General features: G+C 41.7%; 1 protein-coding gene across 1 annotated transcript in view; it reads right to left on the reverse strand.

The window, feature by feature from the left end:
- LOC105275903 overlaps positions 1–18,802 on the reverse strand; it is a 127,926-nt gene that overhangs the window by 16,389 nt on the left and 92,735 nt on the right. Inside the window, exons 5-7 of the mRNA XM_011333108.3 lie at positions 8,843–8,967; positions 7,773–7,980; positions 5,410–5,524 (exon numbers count right to left, since the gene is read on the reverse strand). Coding sequence (XP_011331410.2) covers positions 5,410–5,524; positions 7,773–7,980; positions 8,843–8,967 — 448 coding nt within the window. The remainder of the gene's footprint in view (positions 1–5,409; positions 5,525–7,772; positions 7,981–8,842; positions 8,968–18,802) is intronic.

Below are 18,802 nucleotides of genomic sequence, written 5' to 3' on the forward strand. Positions count from 1 at the left end.
GGAAGAATAGAAGAATCATATTCCGAAAGAAGATCGTTGCTGCAAAAATCAAGAAACGAAGTATCTCCCCAGTCATTATTCGCACATGACGCAGGTTTCACAGTGACGACGAGAATCATCGAGCGATCCGCGTGAATCGCCGTCATTTATCTCGCGCGGTCGTTTTATTCGTTCCCTTCACGAGGAATCACGCCGCACCGCTGCACGCACGCACGCACGCAGGCAGGCAGGCAGGCAGGCAGGCAGGCAGGCAGGCAGGCAGGCGATGCGTTTTGATATTCGATACGCGGCGCAGCCGGGATTGCATATTTCGCTGCACGCGGAATAAATCGGCGCGCGCGAACCAGACGAAGAGGATGCAAAAGGCGTGGTTGCGAGCTACGCGCGCGGCTACGTGTTACAACCGCATTCCGAGGCATCCCGGCGACGATACGCGCGGGATATACGCGTGTACGTTTCCTATTTTAAGACACTCGAAGCTGTCCCTCGCTATCTCGTTCTCTCTCTTTCCCGCCCTGCACCTCGTCGCTTTTCCACGATCGCGAATTCCGCTCGATGATCCGCGGAAATTATGACAGGGAGCTTCCTGCTTGCATAATCACGCCGCGATCTCTTGCGGCTCTCTTTGTTTTCGTTCGCGTGAAATATCAGACGCAGACGAGGAGCATGTCCACGTAATTCCGATCAAGATCAGTTACTTGGGGTAAGTTCCATTTCGCATCGATGCGAGTATCATTCTATCTCCGTTCAATATTCAAGCAACAACAACAGAATGACGCTTACATCGACGCGATCGCCAAATGGAAATTACTCTTGGTATCATAACTGATGCAAGATCACACGTGACGCAGTGATCGATAATTGAAACGGCTTTCATCAAATTTACAGAACGGCGTGGAGGTAATCGGTGCGGTGTTTGCAAATGTTTGCTTCTTGTTATAACTATTTGTTGGAGTAAATAAATGAAGATTCTTGTAGACAAATGTGAATAAATAGTGGACAAACGAATATGAATTTTATAAAAATTTGCGGGGTATCATTTTTCACGGATCTTGAGATTGTACTGTCGTATGAGTATGCGATAATTTAGATCTTGTCTCCTTCGCGAGCGCGCAATTCATTTTGAGGACAAGAAAGTGAATTGCGACACGACCGTTAATCCCATTTATTTTCCACTTGGGAAATTTAATAATGAAATGTCAAACCTTACCGCATTATGCGCATCCAATTATGCATTCGCTGAATTGTGAAAGCAATTTATCGCGGTAAGCACATTGTGCACTCACTCTAATTCTTCTTGTTCCGATAAGACTTTCAAAGCAATGTGTTGCATATATACTTCTCTCTCTTTTCACATTAATTTCTATGTTATACAGTATCGGATTTTTCCGTATTTTATTTTCTACAAGAAGAAAATTCCGACTATCGGAAAATATAATATTTTTACGTTTGGTAGAAAAATTATGTTATTTAGTTAAAGTATATCTTTACACAAAAATAAAATCCGTATTTCTCAATTAAATTGTGAATTAAACTTTGATACAAATCGCGACAAATGAACAAGCCGAGTGTATTGAAATAAAATGTAAAGCTAAATGGAAAAATTCAGCTTCATAAAAAAGGTATAATAATAACTATAATTAAATCAACTATAATTAAATCAATAACACTCGCGTAAACATACATCGAGGAATGCATTATCTCGCAATTAATTCGTAATTAGAGATGTAAAATTCTCTCATAGGGATTATTTATGAATCCATACGCCCGCCGCGCCGTGGTGATTCGATTGTTTCTGGTACGGTTCTCGCGAAATATGATATCGGCTTTCTCTCCGGGATTTATGAACGCATTGCAAATTTTATTTTATTTGTGTTTATCAAACAGCTTTCGAAATGATAAAATGTCACGATTCACACGTCCATGGCTTTTGCTTCGTTAATCCGCGTCCACTGTCCACTGTCGGAGAGTCACGTGTAACGCTGTAAAATTCAGCATTAACGTAATACGTGACTTTGCTTTATGGTCAACCCAGTTCGGGAAGATGCAACGTGACGACAGAAACTCCGCATCGTGTACTGAGTGTTACCTGCACACAAGACAGATTCCCGCCACGACGTTTACACCGAAACGCTTTCTTCGTGTTAGTTAAATAAAATTTGGTACTCACCAGACAGCCACGTGCGACGGTAATGCATACGTCAACGTCAACGTGCAACATAAGCGCGATTTAATGTCCAAGCAATCTCAATAATCGATAAAACGGCTTTAATAATAGAAGTGACCCCGCATCGACGTCTGCTCGGTAACCGATTTTACTACTGAACTAAAATGTCTCCTGTATTATCATTGTTCGATATAGTTGGATATGTTACTATAATGACTATCATTCATAGTCAATCAATCACGGATTTAGCCCTATCTTAGATCCTATCATCTAATTTACGATTTTTGCTTTAAAATAATATCGTTTTTGTATGATATATCTTTTTCTACAAAACGAGGATATATAATACATTTCCTTAACATAATATAATCTTTCAAAAATTTTGGTTTTTGGCAATATTCTTCCATTTCACGATAGTCAAAGGTTACAACAAAAACGCAGAAAAATTATAGCGAGAGTTATGCAATAATAATTTTAAGTAGAATAAATTTTATCAAATTTTCAACAAAACATGTCAATATTATTTCTTCAGTTTTTCCACATGTGTCATATTTTTTCCGCAGCAACTCCATGTACCGTTAATTGCTCGTTGATGATCGGATATAACTTAACGGATCGTTTCGAACGACAAAAAATCGATATATCAGTCTTATCTAGAATTTATTGGTCGCAGCATCGTTGATGACCCACTGATAGTGGTCTTGCAAGAGCTGACTGCGCCCTTCTTCGGAGTGGTTCATCAGTCCGCCCTCGAATCTCCACAGATCAATCAACTTTTACAATCCATCCGTCTTTCAGCCCTTACTTACGAAATACGCGCGGGTTCTCGATCATTCCCGATCGTCTCGCAGAATCGAGCATCAACGTTCGCGAGTGCACTTTGCGCTCGAAAGACATCAAGGAAATTTGAGATGCGGAAACTTCGATCCTTAATCCAGATTCAATCCGCTGGTTTTTATTTAAGCTCGCGAGATTAAAAGCGCTTACACCGCCTCCGCTACATCTCGAAATAAAATATCCGATGCTGCTACCTAATGTATCGTTCCGACATTTTTTATTATTTCGTCGAATGTACTTCATAAAATCGTAACGCATAATTCTAATTTTTTAATTAAAAAAAGACTGTTTAAAAAAAGATACTTTGTTGAACGAGCAAATATTCACGTCGCCGGGAGAACAGAAACGAACGCGCCGTATATGTTTGCGCGATGAGACTTTGCATGGTGTCAGCCGAGCTGATTGTTTACTCTTATGTCACTATAAAGGGCAGATAATCGATACTTTATTCCTCCAAGCAATCTGCCGGCAATATTTCGGTCGACACGGCCGCTAATCGATATTATATTTCCGTCGAATTGCTCATCCCTAATTCTCCGATATGTTATCCCGTGTGTAAACCTTCCGCGTTACTTTCTACATCGTCACATAATTAATTTCCGCGCCACATCCTTTGATCTTCAACGTTTAACATGGCGGATTACGCCGCTAGTGGACGCTTTATTGACCGCGAACTTCAACACGGGACATTTCAATAGTGATTGCGATACGGCTTTGTCGTTATCACGGCCCATTTGACCCCTCTATTCCTCGTTCGTTTGCCGATAAATGAATTACAACGATTATATTACTTAAAGTAAATAAGAGTTATTGTTACCGGTTTATTTAGAAACAAACGCTCCGAGCGAGCGATCGCGTTTACAGAGCGCAGTACACACTATTAATTTAATTGTCACAATATCTCTGTGCTTTGAAGCTCGTCGGCCAATTAAAAAAATGAATAATAATCGACAACAAACGGTCTGTGTTAATCAAATTGGTAATAACATTTCAAACGTTTTGCATTTCTTTTTTCGGAATCAATCAACAGAGAGAGCTTCCATCCAACGCATCACGGATCTCTCTTAAAATGTTTTTAAGATATCAAGATTTTCATAATACTATAGAGTATCTTTGACATTATGCCATAATAACATAAAATATTTCATCCACTCGATTGATCGAAAAGAAGATCGATTGCAGATCGATCAAAGGATCCGTGTGTAAAGAGAACGGCAGGACATCCTGTGTGCATACAACAGTGCATACACAACGGCGCAGAACCCCCAACACGCCGCGCTCGTACTCGTTGAATAACTTCACCCTCACCCCCGGCTAATCAATCTTCGAAGTCGGATCGCGTTTTTGCTATCTGCGCGCGCGATCGACGATCAATACGAGCGGTGCATCGACGCTTAATCACAATGACGTGGAACGGGGAGGGAGGAGGGCTCGCATTACCCTCCCCCAGCAGTACGTACGTAGTAGCGCCGTTCGATCGACCGCCATTCAACGACAATGTAGCTGGAAACAGCGGCATATTGCTGCTTAATAGATAGGATTATCGCTGCCGCTTAATCGTCAGCCGCGGTTCGCAACCGCTGATGGCCTGTCCGGTACAACGGCCTATTGGCATTTCGATCGGACAGAAAACCCCTACCTCGCGGAAACGCCCCTCATTGATGATCATGCTCGCGTAATATCGATATTAGGGCGCGATGGATCTGTGTCGGTCGAATCGAACGCTCGTGGTTTCTCGACGGCGTCGGTTCACGAAAGAAGCGCAATAAAAATTCAACTTGAATAAAAATTCTGCACAAGATATGTACCCTTGCACGAGGAGAAATTAACGCGAGGTTTGTATAAATATGAAATATAATAATGACTGAAAATGACTTATTTTTAGTCTTTGACTATTCACTGAAAATGATGCGAAACAGGATTTCAGAAATAGATGTTCGACCAATATATATGTATATTTGATTACTTTAAATTGAATGATTGAGATATACGTACCAAACCATCAATTTTAATTAAGCATTAGATCAAGTAAAAAGTTCTCTGGATTGGCTTCTTTGCGTTCAAAGAGCGAGCTTTTTATTGTCGTAGCATTCAACTTCTACCAAGAAGATGGCAGAAAGTTATAGATAATGATGGCAATTATCTGGATTAATTTTTTTCATTATAACTATTTGATTTGATATATATTTTTGATAAAAAATCCAGGAAACTTCCTACTTAATCTTATAGAATAGAATAGAACCTTTAATTAGTAATAAAAATGACGTGTTATATTATATTATATTTCGTTTACTTCATTCATGAAAGAACGTCTTGCTGTTTGAATAAGGGAGTAAAAACTGATAATGCATACGAATCGGCTTGCTTATAATTTTAATCACACAAAGCGATATTCATTGACTTACCAGATATTGAGGAACTTCTCCCGAACTTTCCGCTTCATGCTGTCGCTCTTTCGACGGTACTGCAATCTGCGGCAGGAGTCCATATAGATCGGCTCCGCAAGCTGCTTATAGAAACCTGCAGAAGACAGCGATTTCCGGATTAAGCTCCCGGGAATTCTCGCGGTAAGAGAGTTGCGCGACGATGCAATGGTCGTAAAGGAATATCGGAGGCGTAATGGCGCGAGAAGCCAGAGGAATGTTAACCGCTTTTCCGCGTCGCTTTACGTCGCAATTTTACAAGATAGTTTTTCACCTTGATGTATCAAGAGTCGTTGGCAACGTCAGATTCTTTAGAAAATTCGATTTCCTCTTGGTCCGAAAAAACAATTGTGCGAATAATCGAATAATCACGTGAATGCGCACCAGCACGGATTGCGGGACTTTCCGTGTGGATTAAACAATCGCCAATATAAATAAGTCCCGATTGGTCTCGCAAGACAGTCGTAAGAGATAATTAACGTAATAGCCGACCTTCTCTGCGGCTTTCTTCGCCTACGTGGACCGTCCTCTATATTAGTTCGACTAGAAGCTGAAGATAGGAATAGCTGGAGCGGTTCCTTGCATGGACAAATATTTATTCAGCGGCCGCGATCCGAGCATGCCGCTGTTTATCTGCTCGTATATCCGTCATTCGCCTCAGCTTGGCCGGCCTCGTAAAATTTTTTGCGAAACTTTTATATTTGGCCGAGATGACCAATTTGTCCCATCGCGGATCGGTTGAAGTTCGGCTCGGAATCACAATCAGCGTGAAGAATAAAGTCTCGGAAAAAAAAGATTTTTATAATTCGCTAAAATAGATAAGGGATGAAACGTCGATATTTTTAATTTCGAAATTAATCCTCAGCTAAATATATAATAGACCAAAATCAATGGACTGATGTGTTAAAATATATTAAAAAGTATGGATTCACTTTAGCTTGATGCTGCTTCTTGATTTTTTCGCGTTACATTACGTGTTATTCGCTATCCGTATTTATTTATTTTTGCCTTCTTCTTTATTTAATTTATTTCGATATGTTATTCGCGCATTGTCGATAAATCATGAAAGCTATCGAAATCACTTTTGTATTTATTAATATGCAATAAAGTAGTCCCCATATTAATTTAAACGTATTTAATTATAATGAATCCGGGATGAATTCGGCAGACTGCTTGTGTACTTAATTGAATCACGATAACTTTTTTGATCCACTGATAGGATTGCCGCTTTGTGTGAGACAATTCAATTTTCAAGCGAATTTTCGAACGCTGTCGGAAACGAAGGAGAGAGAGATTTGTAGGTTTCAGATTTGATTGATTTGATTGATTTAGATCTCAGCGGGTGTGTTAAATGAAGATGCCAGAATACCTATGATTCCACATTGAGAAATATAAAGTATGATTAATTATTATGGGGAATTTAATATCCGGGACATCACTCTATTTTTTGAGTATTAAAAATTTGTATGCTGCATAGAAGCAGTTTAAGATTAATGCAAACGGGTCAACAATACATTTTTGGAATTACTCCAAGAGTTCGCTCCACAAGCTTTACTTCTAGTACTCTCAGGAGCCACTTGATATTTCATGTTAAATATACGAAATGAATTTAAATATGCATCCGATAGATTAAACGTGACAAGAAAATAGCGAGAAAGAAGTAGATTGATAGGAAACGCCCGTGGCATTTCGCGCTGCTCATATTCATGTTTATCTTCGATTTCATTTCGACTTGATGCGCGTATGTAGTATGTGTGCGCTCGTGCGCGTGTTGTTTCACGGTGCAATATCACCAAAATTTCTTGTGTGTCGCGCAGGACGGAAATAATCGTGCTATTTTCCATATCAGTACGCCAACCCCAAGCCACTGATCGATCTCCATCGTCGAATTTAACGCAAAAGAGCACCGCGACAATAAATTAATTTTAACAGTCGCGTGCACTCCACTGCATTACGATAATGAACCCGAGAGCCCATTATCATATGTATAATCATCGACGGATAATAACGGCCAACCACATGAGACCGGAATCCATTTCACTAATGTTCGCTATTCATGTCCAAGTAAAATTGATATGATCCCGAAATTCCGTTCCGCTTAATTATACCATTTGCGTCGCTGCTGCCATGCTCGCCGTTGGCAAAGCTCCGAATTTGGAACGCGGCGCAGTCTGAAGCGCAAAATTTCTCCGACAAGCAGAAGTTAACGTAAATTCGCGAGCAGGATACGTACGATCACTGATTACGCGACTTTTCTTTCATTTTTAGAACCGACAGAATGCGCTCCGGGCCCACTAATTAATCTACGGCCCAGTAATACGGAAATGACGCATGCGATTACTCACTAAGCCAGCTCAGCTGATCGTTGTTTTCCAATTTATTCTTGAAACTGTCTACTTGGCGTTTCAGTTCCCGCAGGGCGAGGGAGGGTGTGGCGTATAAAGCCTCCTGATGCTCCCGCAGTTGCCGCTCTAAAGCTGCCACGCGTCTCTCCAGAGCCCAGAGCACCTCCGCCTCGATCACCCCTGAGGAAGCGGGGTGCGCGCCGACGATCTTAAACAAGCACGACCAGATACCGTGAATTCGCGAAATGCATGGCCGCGATATATTATATATCGCATATGCGCGTACGTGTGTATGCATTCGTGTGTGTGGTGATACATGTACCACATGCATGTACTGCACGCGAATTGGTGATCAGCTTGTAACTGTATCATATACCTTGTTAATTTATTATCAAAGAGAAGACGGTACAGAAAGAATTGATAGAAAGTATTGAGATAAAAATGGATAATTAATTAATCTTTAATTAATAAATTTCATAAATTAGATGCGACGCATTAGGTTCAATTTTATTTGTATTGCAGTAACCTAAAATTTTAGAATTTTCGTCACACGATTTTTATGTTATTTAGAAAAAGATTGAGAAACTATTTCATGTTTCTTGGTTTCTTTATTGACTATATTAAATATACAAAATTGTGAAGCATTTGTTTGTAACTGCTCATGCGTTTTATCAATCCGATGAGCACAGAGATCGACGTTCTTGTAAATATGTAAAGGACCATTAGACAAATGAGGCAATTACTTACAAGAAAGATAATCGAAGCATTTAACTTTACCCAAGTTCCGGTAACTTATAATGAACTTTATCGCGAATATCGATTCATTACACACGATGAGGCTGATTATGATAATGGTACAAGATTATTCAATACGCAGATTGAACTCATTATTTTGGGGTAGAATACATTATGCATTTGAACTACGTAATTCTTATCATAATTGCTCAGTGAAAACTTTCACTGAGTTACAAGAATCAGCATTCACGTTTAACGATAATTAATAAGAGGAGATATTAAGTCCCGTCAGTGTAATTAATCGTGCAAACTACTGGAGAACTTAGTTAATGTACCTGCAGAACATAGGGCGTGTCGGGCGTGTTCGCCGGCAGATGCGTCGAAATGTTAAGGAGCTTGTCTCCCTTACGAAGCTTCACGATGTCCAGGGGGCCAGCTTCCGCCGCGGTTCTGAAGAGCTCTGCAACAGAAAATGCAAAATCCTCTTTCATTTACGACTGTCAACTCGATTTACTCGCAAAGATCCCTGAACTCTCGGGTGGAGAACTGTCTCCTCTTTCCATCATCAGCTTCATAAAGAAACTTATCATCATCCTCAGGAATCACCGCACGGAAACCAAATATACGGCACGCGCGGCAACGGTAACGACTTCCAGTATTTTTTACTGCGATATTTATCGATACAGGTTCTAATCCCCGCCATTAACCGTTTACTACCGTGAGGTGGTATTAACTTTATTAAACGCGCTCCACGCCTGACGCACGGATCGGCGACGTCGAGTCGAGCTATTTCCCAATTACACCGGCTTCCCGACAATGCAGGCGGTAAACAGCACGGCGCGTAAAAGTCGCTCCTCGCACACTCGCTCGTGAGCACGACAGGTATTCGCTCGCTCGAGTAACTCGCGAGCGTGTACAATGTACTCTTTCCGGTATATCGAGCGGAACGCGCGAGGAGAGACAGGAACGATAACGATAGGCGTTTCCTAACTTTTGCATGTTTTATTCATAATCAAATCAGTAGCCACCCCACGACCGTAACCCGCGGGGTGTTACGGCCGGTTATATTGGCGTGTCGCGGCAATTACGATCGCGGCGACGCGATTCCGCCGGAATGACAGCCGTAAATGCGCCGTCCTCTCTTTATAGGCTTGAACGGGCCGCTTCGTGACTGGATTGTCGGGGATTTTCCGGATAATCCTCAAATGGACTCGGTTACGGACATCCGCGAGCGTGACGTCCTCGCGCGGTCCATTTATTGGCGAACCGTCAACGGGGAATTATATAACGAGCCGCACGCGTGTGCCATCGGCTTAGCTTTCTTCGCTCCTGTGAACTATTCCTATGAGTCTCGTTGTGAAATCGTTGTGAAACGATGTCGGTCTGTGGATCTCCGTTTGCCGGAATAACCAGCACGTACACCGTACGCGTAATACGTAGCACAAGTTCGTAGCACCGAGGAACAATACGCGAAAGCTGCGAAAAAGTTCGCTGAATAAGTGATACAATCCGCCGTTTCTGCTCGTCTTATTTTAACGAGGCTGCACGCGCGGCGATGCCTGAAATATTAAAGAGCGCAACGTACAAAAAGTATAAAATAAAAAACGTGCGCGAGTTTCTCGGCAACTCAAATGCAACAGCAGTGTACGGCAAACAGCTTTCGCTGTTGGTGGAGGAACTTCACATTCTCCATTCAACCGCAAAAGTTAGACGCATAACCGGCTGATCTCGCGGATACTACGCGATGCATTACGTTCCTACAAATAAAAGAGGAAAAATCTAGAAATATCTACGAAAGGGGGAAACAGTATCCGTAACATCATTCAAATCGAAAACATAGATCGATTCTGAATAGTTGCATCGGCGTAAAACCGGAGCGAGTCGAGTGACGGTCTCGAAGCGGAACGCGCACTTCCCGTCTCGCGTGAAAAACCGAATTGCAGCGAAACTCTGCTGCGACCATTTATAAAGGATCCGGATCGTCCTTTTCAGCTCACCTGTGACTGACATGTATCGCGGAATGAACTAAAAATATCCGAACGGGGAAAAATATTCGTCGTCACTCGAGCAAGAAAACGGAAGCGCGATGGGAAACGCGGGACGTAACGCAAACTGTAATGAAACACGAGGAATCATCGTGTTACGCGATTCATTTGGGTGCGGGGTTGAAATAAAACACCTGGTAGAACGACTGTCACGATTCCGTTTCGCTGCGTTTTAAACGCGAGCTTTACGAGGGCGCGCGCGCTCGTTTCATCAGCCCGAATTATACTGCTGCAGCTGAGAGCAGAGAAACCGATTATTCGCGATGAAAAACAAATGGTATTATGATCGATTATGATCGTTGAGCGATCCGTCGAGCATTTCCGCTTTTAGCGGCGCAAAGTAGCTCTTACCGTACAATCAGGCTTTTCATAAAACTGCCTATGTTATATCCGTCGATCTCAAAATTTAAATAAATACTTTTCCGTGAATTATCAAGGTACAAAATTAAGTGAGAGATGTTTTTTAAAATTGTTCTTCAATCTCCGATTCAGGCAATACGGATTATTTCATCGTTTCATAATCATAGTTCATTTGTATTACTAACACTCAGACTGCTACATCACTCGTAGGTAATTGTTTTAATAACTTGAGTAAGAATTAATTTATTAACTTATAGATATATTGAACGAAAATAAAATTAATTGCCACTTGTGTATAATACCTACATATATTAATATAAAACACAAAATTAACATTATTACAGAATCAAGCTCGAAGTTGGACAGTCCAAGTGCATTAATGAATGCATCATACCCGCTTTAAACAATCTGCCTTCGTCTATTATAAATTTCTTTAATATATTTACCAATACTCTCGTTACCTCGTGACATCATTAATTTTGATTGATACCCTGATTATTGATAATTGTGTAGTTGTCCGGCACTGTTGGCCGCGACATGCGTACGATTCACCATGGATTTATAGCTGCAGAGCACGAGGAATGTCGACGCACATAGTGCAAATGCAATGCGTGTTCACTTACACATCCACGCATGAATTTGAGACGCTAATTGTACCTGGAATCGTTTACACGAGCGGTTGCGTAGGGGCGACGGTGCGAGCAATATTCACAGTCTCAATAGAATAACAAGATTGTAAATGTTCTGCATGCACCATTGCCCGCAAGGAAAATTCGTTTTTTTAAATTGCGCATGGCGTGTGTCGATGGAATTTTGCAAGTGCGCTTTAATTAAAAAAGCCGGAAATAAAACAATAAACCGGAAAATTCCAGCATCGCAAACTCTGCAAGACTCCTTTCAACTCACTACAGCCATTCGGCATGGCTGTACTTCCGGAAGCTGTATTTTCCGTATTGCATCGTGAATGCTTGACGCTGCGTTTCCGGTGGATGCAAACTGCGAATCGTCACGCGGGTATTTTCAGAGCAGAAAAGCATGTAAAACGTCAGGGGTCGTGAAAAATGTAACAAAATAGATAAATCTTTCCTTTGAAATTTGCAATCAGTATTTTCGTAAATACGCCGCTTGTAAATGAGATTTGCAAACTATTCCGTTTAACTAGCAAAACAATTTCGCGAAAAAAATGATCACTGCTTTTTAGTCATGCGTCTCATAATACGCAGCGATATCGCAATAAATAATAATGAAACTCCAATCAACGTCATGTCGTATATCTCAATAATCAGCGTAATGATATTTATACGATCCATGTATTTTCACGACACAAGCATTTATTTAGTCGCCATTGGACATAATTACGCAGCAATAAATATATATAATCAGACTTTTACCGTCCGACAAAGCATAATGCGAACTCAAACGCATTCCGCATCAATTTTGCACATTATTCGCAAATGGGAAAAATCGATTTGTTCCGTTGCGTAGGTAGGTCAGCGTAATATTTCCGATTAACGCAAAATGCGGTTCCACCCTTTCAGCATTTGGCTTTTCCATTTCCAGCGTCGATATTAATCGCGACAAATGACATACGCGACAAAAAGAAGAGTCGATTAAATTTAACCGATGCAGCCGATTCGTGATGTCGCGTTGTCCGCTCGACTGCCTCCCCCACCCGTAATGTCGACGTCAGCCCTTACACTCCCGTCTCTTCGCTCTCGATGACGATGTCCCGACATAAATAACCCGCACGCGCGATTACAACAATCGCGTGCACACGCGTCCGCTTTTTTTATGGTACTTAAACCTTTACTATCATTGAATTTTCGTCCGCCTCGAGTGCCTCGTGGCGCCGACCCGGCCGCTTCAACCCCTTTCTCCCTCCGACTTTATCCCTGACGCTTACGATTTACATGATAATGTACTTTGCATCCGGAGCGGAGTCTCTCCCACGCGCGAGGTGGATGGAGAGCCCGCTAGATATTTCAAGTTATAATACTCTAACATGTCAAATACATTCGACGAGTACGAAGCTACCGACACGAAAAACATCTCGAGTTTTTCAATGTCTGATTTGATGTTGCGTTATTACGATTCATGATGTATAAAATTCTGCGACACGCGTTTCCTTATCGATGATAGCAATTTAGTTAACATGGGTTTCCATTGAAAATTTTACTCGCTTCGTACAGACTCAAAATTGTTATACGTAAATCATTTTGTTTGTTATGCACACAGCAAGCTAGAAAATAATTCAGAATTTAGAATTCAAACAGTGATATTCGCGAGTCATTCCAATACACGTCAACTATCTGTCTGATTTAAATTCAAATTCAAATGTTCGAATGGTCGAATTTGAAATCGAATTGCAGTGACGAGACAAATCTATTGCTATTCAAATTTATTAAAAATACTTGCTTCGTGCGACTAAAAATTCGCGTAAAACTGAACTGATCAATTGTATCATTGATTCATATTCAATTGGTTCGGAATGATTGCAAATGGACGGAATTCTGATCATTACTCTGGCTGAATCGATCAAGTAAACATCGAGGACAAAAAAAATGTTCGCTGGAAAAGTCAAAATTCTGCCTTTCCTTTTTTTCGTCCCATTTGGCGGGAATATATCGTATATGCGATGTGTCACGAGATCTCTCGTGTATAATGTCAAAAATCGTGCGTGAAGGGACACGGAGAGTGACGTTCGGCAATAAATGCCCAACGAGATAGAGAGGGTGAAAATAACGATAAACCTTGTCGTGGATATACTTCTGCGGCGAAAGGAAAAAAGATGGGCGGTCGAAATCGGGCAAACACGGGATGAAACTGAATATTTTGCGCCGACATGTTTCTAGTACTCTTTTTTTCGAACAAGGCTAATATTTCGGAACGAAACGGAATATTGATCCGCGTGTACAAGTGTTTATTGGCTACTACTGGTTTATTGCTTGTATCGTTTTAATCTTGTTATCGCACGATATTTTTTCGCTGGCACCGCAGGTATTCTTCTATTAAAGAAAAATCAATATGGGGTGCTCTCGTAAAAGTAAAAAAGCGTGTCCTTGTTTTGATGGCACGGAAAAATATCCCGGTTGAAAGAGGACTATTTCGGTACAAAGCCATTAAAACCAATTTCATGATTCAGACGAATCGAAATTTTCAATAATTGTCAAGAAGGAAATTATTAATTTTTAATTACAATCTCGAAAAGCATTCGTAAGAAGATTAGAGATTGCACTACTTTGACAGCTTTTAGTAACTAGCAAACATGTGCGCATTCTGTTTGAAGGGATGCAAACGTCCAGTTACCACGTCACGAAATAATTTTCATGTACGTCGCAGAATATTATAAAATAATAACCGCCGGTAAAATCGTCCACGGTGGAACGAGCGAGGAGTTCAAGTAAGCATCGCATGACGCAACTCACATAATACAAAGAGCCGGGATTAGCAGCAACCCCTTCATCACGGATTCCGGAATTCGTTGAGTACTTTACCTTCGTGACGGGTCAGGGGAAGGAGGGGAGAGGGAGAGGGCTGAGCCGAGATATCCCTAGTAAGTCCTTTACGCCCGCGAAATATCCACCCCGATGAGAGCCCGTAAACGTGTCCAGATTACGTGAATAAGTGAAACGGTGAGAGTTCCGTCGCGGGAACTTATCGCGGGAGTGTCCGCTCGTTTTTGCTGGCACCGTAAAATCCGCCGGCACTGAATTCGTGCTTCATGACCGTGGCGACCAAAATGGATCCAGTCCGCTGTTTAAATACGAGGAATGATAACAACGGCATTATGTTATTTGCATTAAAAAATTCAAGTACGTACATGCGTGCGTCGGTTGGTCATTTTTAGTTTTTTTCGGTCACAAACGCACTGCATAAAGCACTTTCTTCTCGAGAAGGCGCCGCATACGCGAGGATTCTGCGCGTACACGCGCATAAATATACCTGGATCCTTTCACGAAAACGAAATGCGGAGAATGCGAATATTTTCGTAAAAGATCAGAAATGAAATCCCAGAAAGTGAATTTCGCTTTAAACTTTACCGAGAGAAACCAATAGGTAAAAGGTTAATCCTTTCGGCGCGCGGGCGACAAGTATCGATATTTCTTAAGCGATAATAGGCGTCTCTCACGAGCCCTCGCAGTATCTATCTGTGGCGTGTATCACTCTCCGTCCGTTAGAGAGTTGGAGAAATTCAAGGCACTTAAGCGCGCGAGCACCTCGAGCACCTCGAAAGGTTGAGCGGATGAGTCTTAAATTAGAATCGCCGAGCGCGGTGTAAAGGTCGCGGGAGAGATCGCCGGGGGTTGGTTGGTTGACGAGCCAGAAGAATTTGCGAGCGGATACTTTCATCGAGTGCGCGGCATAGGCAACCGTTTACCGAGCGAATCCAACGCTTGGCAAATGCGACTGTAAGGAGTGGTCCGCGTGGCCGACGCAAACGGTAGAAGAGGTGCTTTAAGCACCCTTTGTAATTCAGGGCGATGACGATTTGCCGCCCCCGAATCACAAACAGCGCCACAATTAGACCTAATCGTACGTGTGCAGTGTTAGTAGGTCAGAACTGAAGAGGGCTTTTCTGTAAAAGAAGTTGAGAGCATCCGCATATGTATATATGTGCGTATATGTGTGCAGAATAAAAATATAAAAGTCAGAGTTATATGTGTAATATATGTATAATAGAAAACGAGATATAAAATAAAGTGGGACAATCTGGAAAATTTGTGAAATTTTCATGAAATACTTTCGTCGGTTGTACAATTTATTATTGTATCTTTTAATAATTTATCACGTGTATTTCAGATCCAACTTAAAAGGGAGCCCGTATTTTTGTAAATCCGTGCATTTTGGATGAAAATGTCCTGACGCTTAAAATTTTCCTCATTTTCCACATCAGATGGATTTTCATAAAACTTTTGTGAGACGCACGAGGAATTCCGGCAGCGCTGTAATTCATCTAATTAACGTACATGTCATAAACATTAAGCAAACGTAGCGCGTGGATACTTGAGTAAGATTAATACAATTCAAAGCGCATCAATAATTCTGACATCCGGGAGAATTCACGTATTATTTCAATATCTCGGTATCTTTTTCTACGGTAGACGAAACGTGGTTTTTAATTAACATACAAATTAAATATACGTTCGTCAAAGGTTCTGCTGCAATCAAGTTTCATCTGTGTAATGAAACATTAGTCTCAAATAAAAGCATCAGCATCATTTTTGCTTGCGTACGTCGAAAATTTCATGTTATAAATAATACCTCATAGAATCCCTATCATAGGGATGGAAAAGTGCATCACGAAAATTTCGAGGAATAAATACGGGCTACGCTTGCTTAATGAGACTTTTGTTGCTGCTTTGTGTGCGCCCGTTAAATTAATGAGAGAGTTTCCTCTCGTGAATAATAATTAAAAACCTCGTCTTCCATCGTCGATGTCGCGCCCGGATTTATGGAATTCGGTCTATAGCAGAGCACGGGCGAGCGCACGAATCTCGTTACAGGGCACAAAGGGTTCAATCGTCGGGCTTTATAGCCGGTTTACACGCAACGAAATGCTAGCAGATTCGCACGGTACGGAGCGAAATCAAGTGTACGCGGCGGCGCGGATATATACGCGAAGGAAGAAGGGTGACGGCGGGATCAGCGGCGGGAGAGCTATCTTCTGGACGTCTATTGGCAGTAATAGAATAATGAATCGTGAATCATGGACGTACGGCGGACGATTATATTTTTTATTGTGACCCACGCTCAATTTATTCATTATTTTGTTGAGGCCAATATTATTGGGGCGAGGTGTAGGACGCGTTATCGCCGTCGGAAGGCGTTCGTTCGAGACGTCAGTGGCATCGCACGGATAACGCTGTTGTGTGTAAAGAAATAACAACGGCTTCCGTGGAAAGAGAGAGAGAGAGAGATCGTCTGAAATTTTATACCTCATCAATTTCTTTAGAAACTGTAATATCGACTTTTTCTTTGATTTTTTTATTTCATTAAACGCGACGGTGAAAAGGATACGTGTTTGTCAATTACAATTGCTTAACGTTGGCAGTAAAATGGCGCATTTATATAAATTTCACATTAAACTTCAAGTCTTAATTGAGATCGAGAAAAATAAACTCTCGGAAAAATAAAATCTGCGATTGCGAAGAAAGAGTTACAAGAAATTGCGGTTTTTAGTAATAAATTAAACAAATATGTTGCATGCATGCTGTTTCATTAGAATCAACGATTCAGTTACGCGTGTATCGGGAAATTATGAAAACTCGACGATTTACATCGACATGAACGCGCGTTCCGTTGTCAGCTGTGATAAAATCCAATCTTTGTGAATAACGCAAATAAATGAGGCGATAAATAAATAAATAAATTAATTCCTCGACAAACGACGCAACACAGTTTCTGGTCACAATCGACGCGCGACTTTTATTCGCGAAATAAACTCCCAACAGCGAGAAATTGTGTTTCTGACGTGCGCGAATTCGGAGGCGATTCCTGCAAATGTGTCGTGCCGCGCGACGAATCCGCGTCCCATCTCGTGCATTCCGGAAGCGAATCCCGGAAGCGGTTCCGCCGCCGATAATTCCACAGCACTTGATTTCCGGGACCTCGTTCGAACTTCGTTCCGGCAGTCGAGTCCCCAACAGCGGAAAATCCTCCGGCGATTCCCACGAATAAAACACGACGGCGACTTTCCGCATGTTTCAGAGCAAAAAGTCGTCGAATTCACGAATAGCGAACGACGCATAGTGAAAAATAAAGTTTTCCTCGCGGACAAATATGCGATTTTTCATTCGCATATCACAAATGGACATTGTATTTGAATAAAAGCTGGATTTAAATAAAATTGCTTTTTTCATTATTTTTATGATTTTCATTGTTTCAGTTTGCTCGAATATGAATTCCTCATAATACCCATAACTTTTCATTCTACTTTTCGTCATAATTAAACGCGTAATTTCATTTAAGCGCCGCGGCCAGCCGTCCACGATAACAAGTTGAGACAAGTTACGACGGCGTTGCGACATTTCTTTCACTTGCAAAGAGAGAGAAGGAAAGGAAAAAGGAAGAAGAACATCCGCTTCCAAAAACAGAACGTCGAGAAGAAAATTTTCAAGATCTCGACAATACCACGACAAAGAGTCCGAGTGCATTTACTCATGAAACAATCTTTGCAGCACGATGGTATTGTTACATTTCAGCGGACAACTAAAATTTTAGTACCGTTCTGACATCATGTAAATTAGCTGGAAACGGAGGAAAATCTCGAAAACCTAAATATCTTTTGCGCGGTCTGTCCGGGGATATCAGCAGAGCGTGTAAGGGATGTTCGAGGCATGGCTTGATTGGATGGCAGGTGGAGTCGCAGGCACGTTAGTGCCACAGCGCACCAATCGATATTTATGTCTATATGAAGGCCACGTACTGCATTAGGTAAATGCGTAAATGCACCTCGCTACACGTCGTTCTGCTTTAAACCTTTACGAGGTACGCGAGGCGAGCGAGACACGAGAATTGAACATTTTTCGAAAAAGCTTTCGAATGAACGGGTGTTTCGCGATTCCACGCTTGAGAAGCGTAATTCTCAAATGAAACGGACAGAGATTCACGTCTCTGCGTCTCATCAGAAACCGTTTTCCTGGTTCATCTCGACTCATCCGTTCGTGTTACGAGGGAAAATGAAAGTAAATTGAACTTTCGACTGGCGAGAGTCAGCATGCGGCGCGCAATTTTGGGATTGTTCATGATCACGTCACCATATGACGCGATGCTGACTTCGTGCACGTGGCGCAGCAGCAATCACACTGCAATGAGAGAGAATAATAACGACATCCGATATTAATTTCTCGTCTGGGGTAATGAGACATCGCGATAACAAACGCCCACTCG

This window comes from Ooceraea biroi, chromosome 4 (genome assembly GCF_003672135.1).
Source record: "Ooceraea biroi isolate clonal line C1 chromosome 4, Obir_v5.4, whole genome shotgun sequence".
NCBI lineage: Eukaryota > Metazoa > Arthropoda > Insecta > Hymenoptera > Formicidae > Ooceraea > Ooceraea biroi.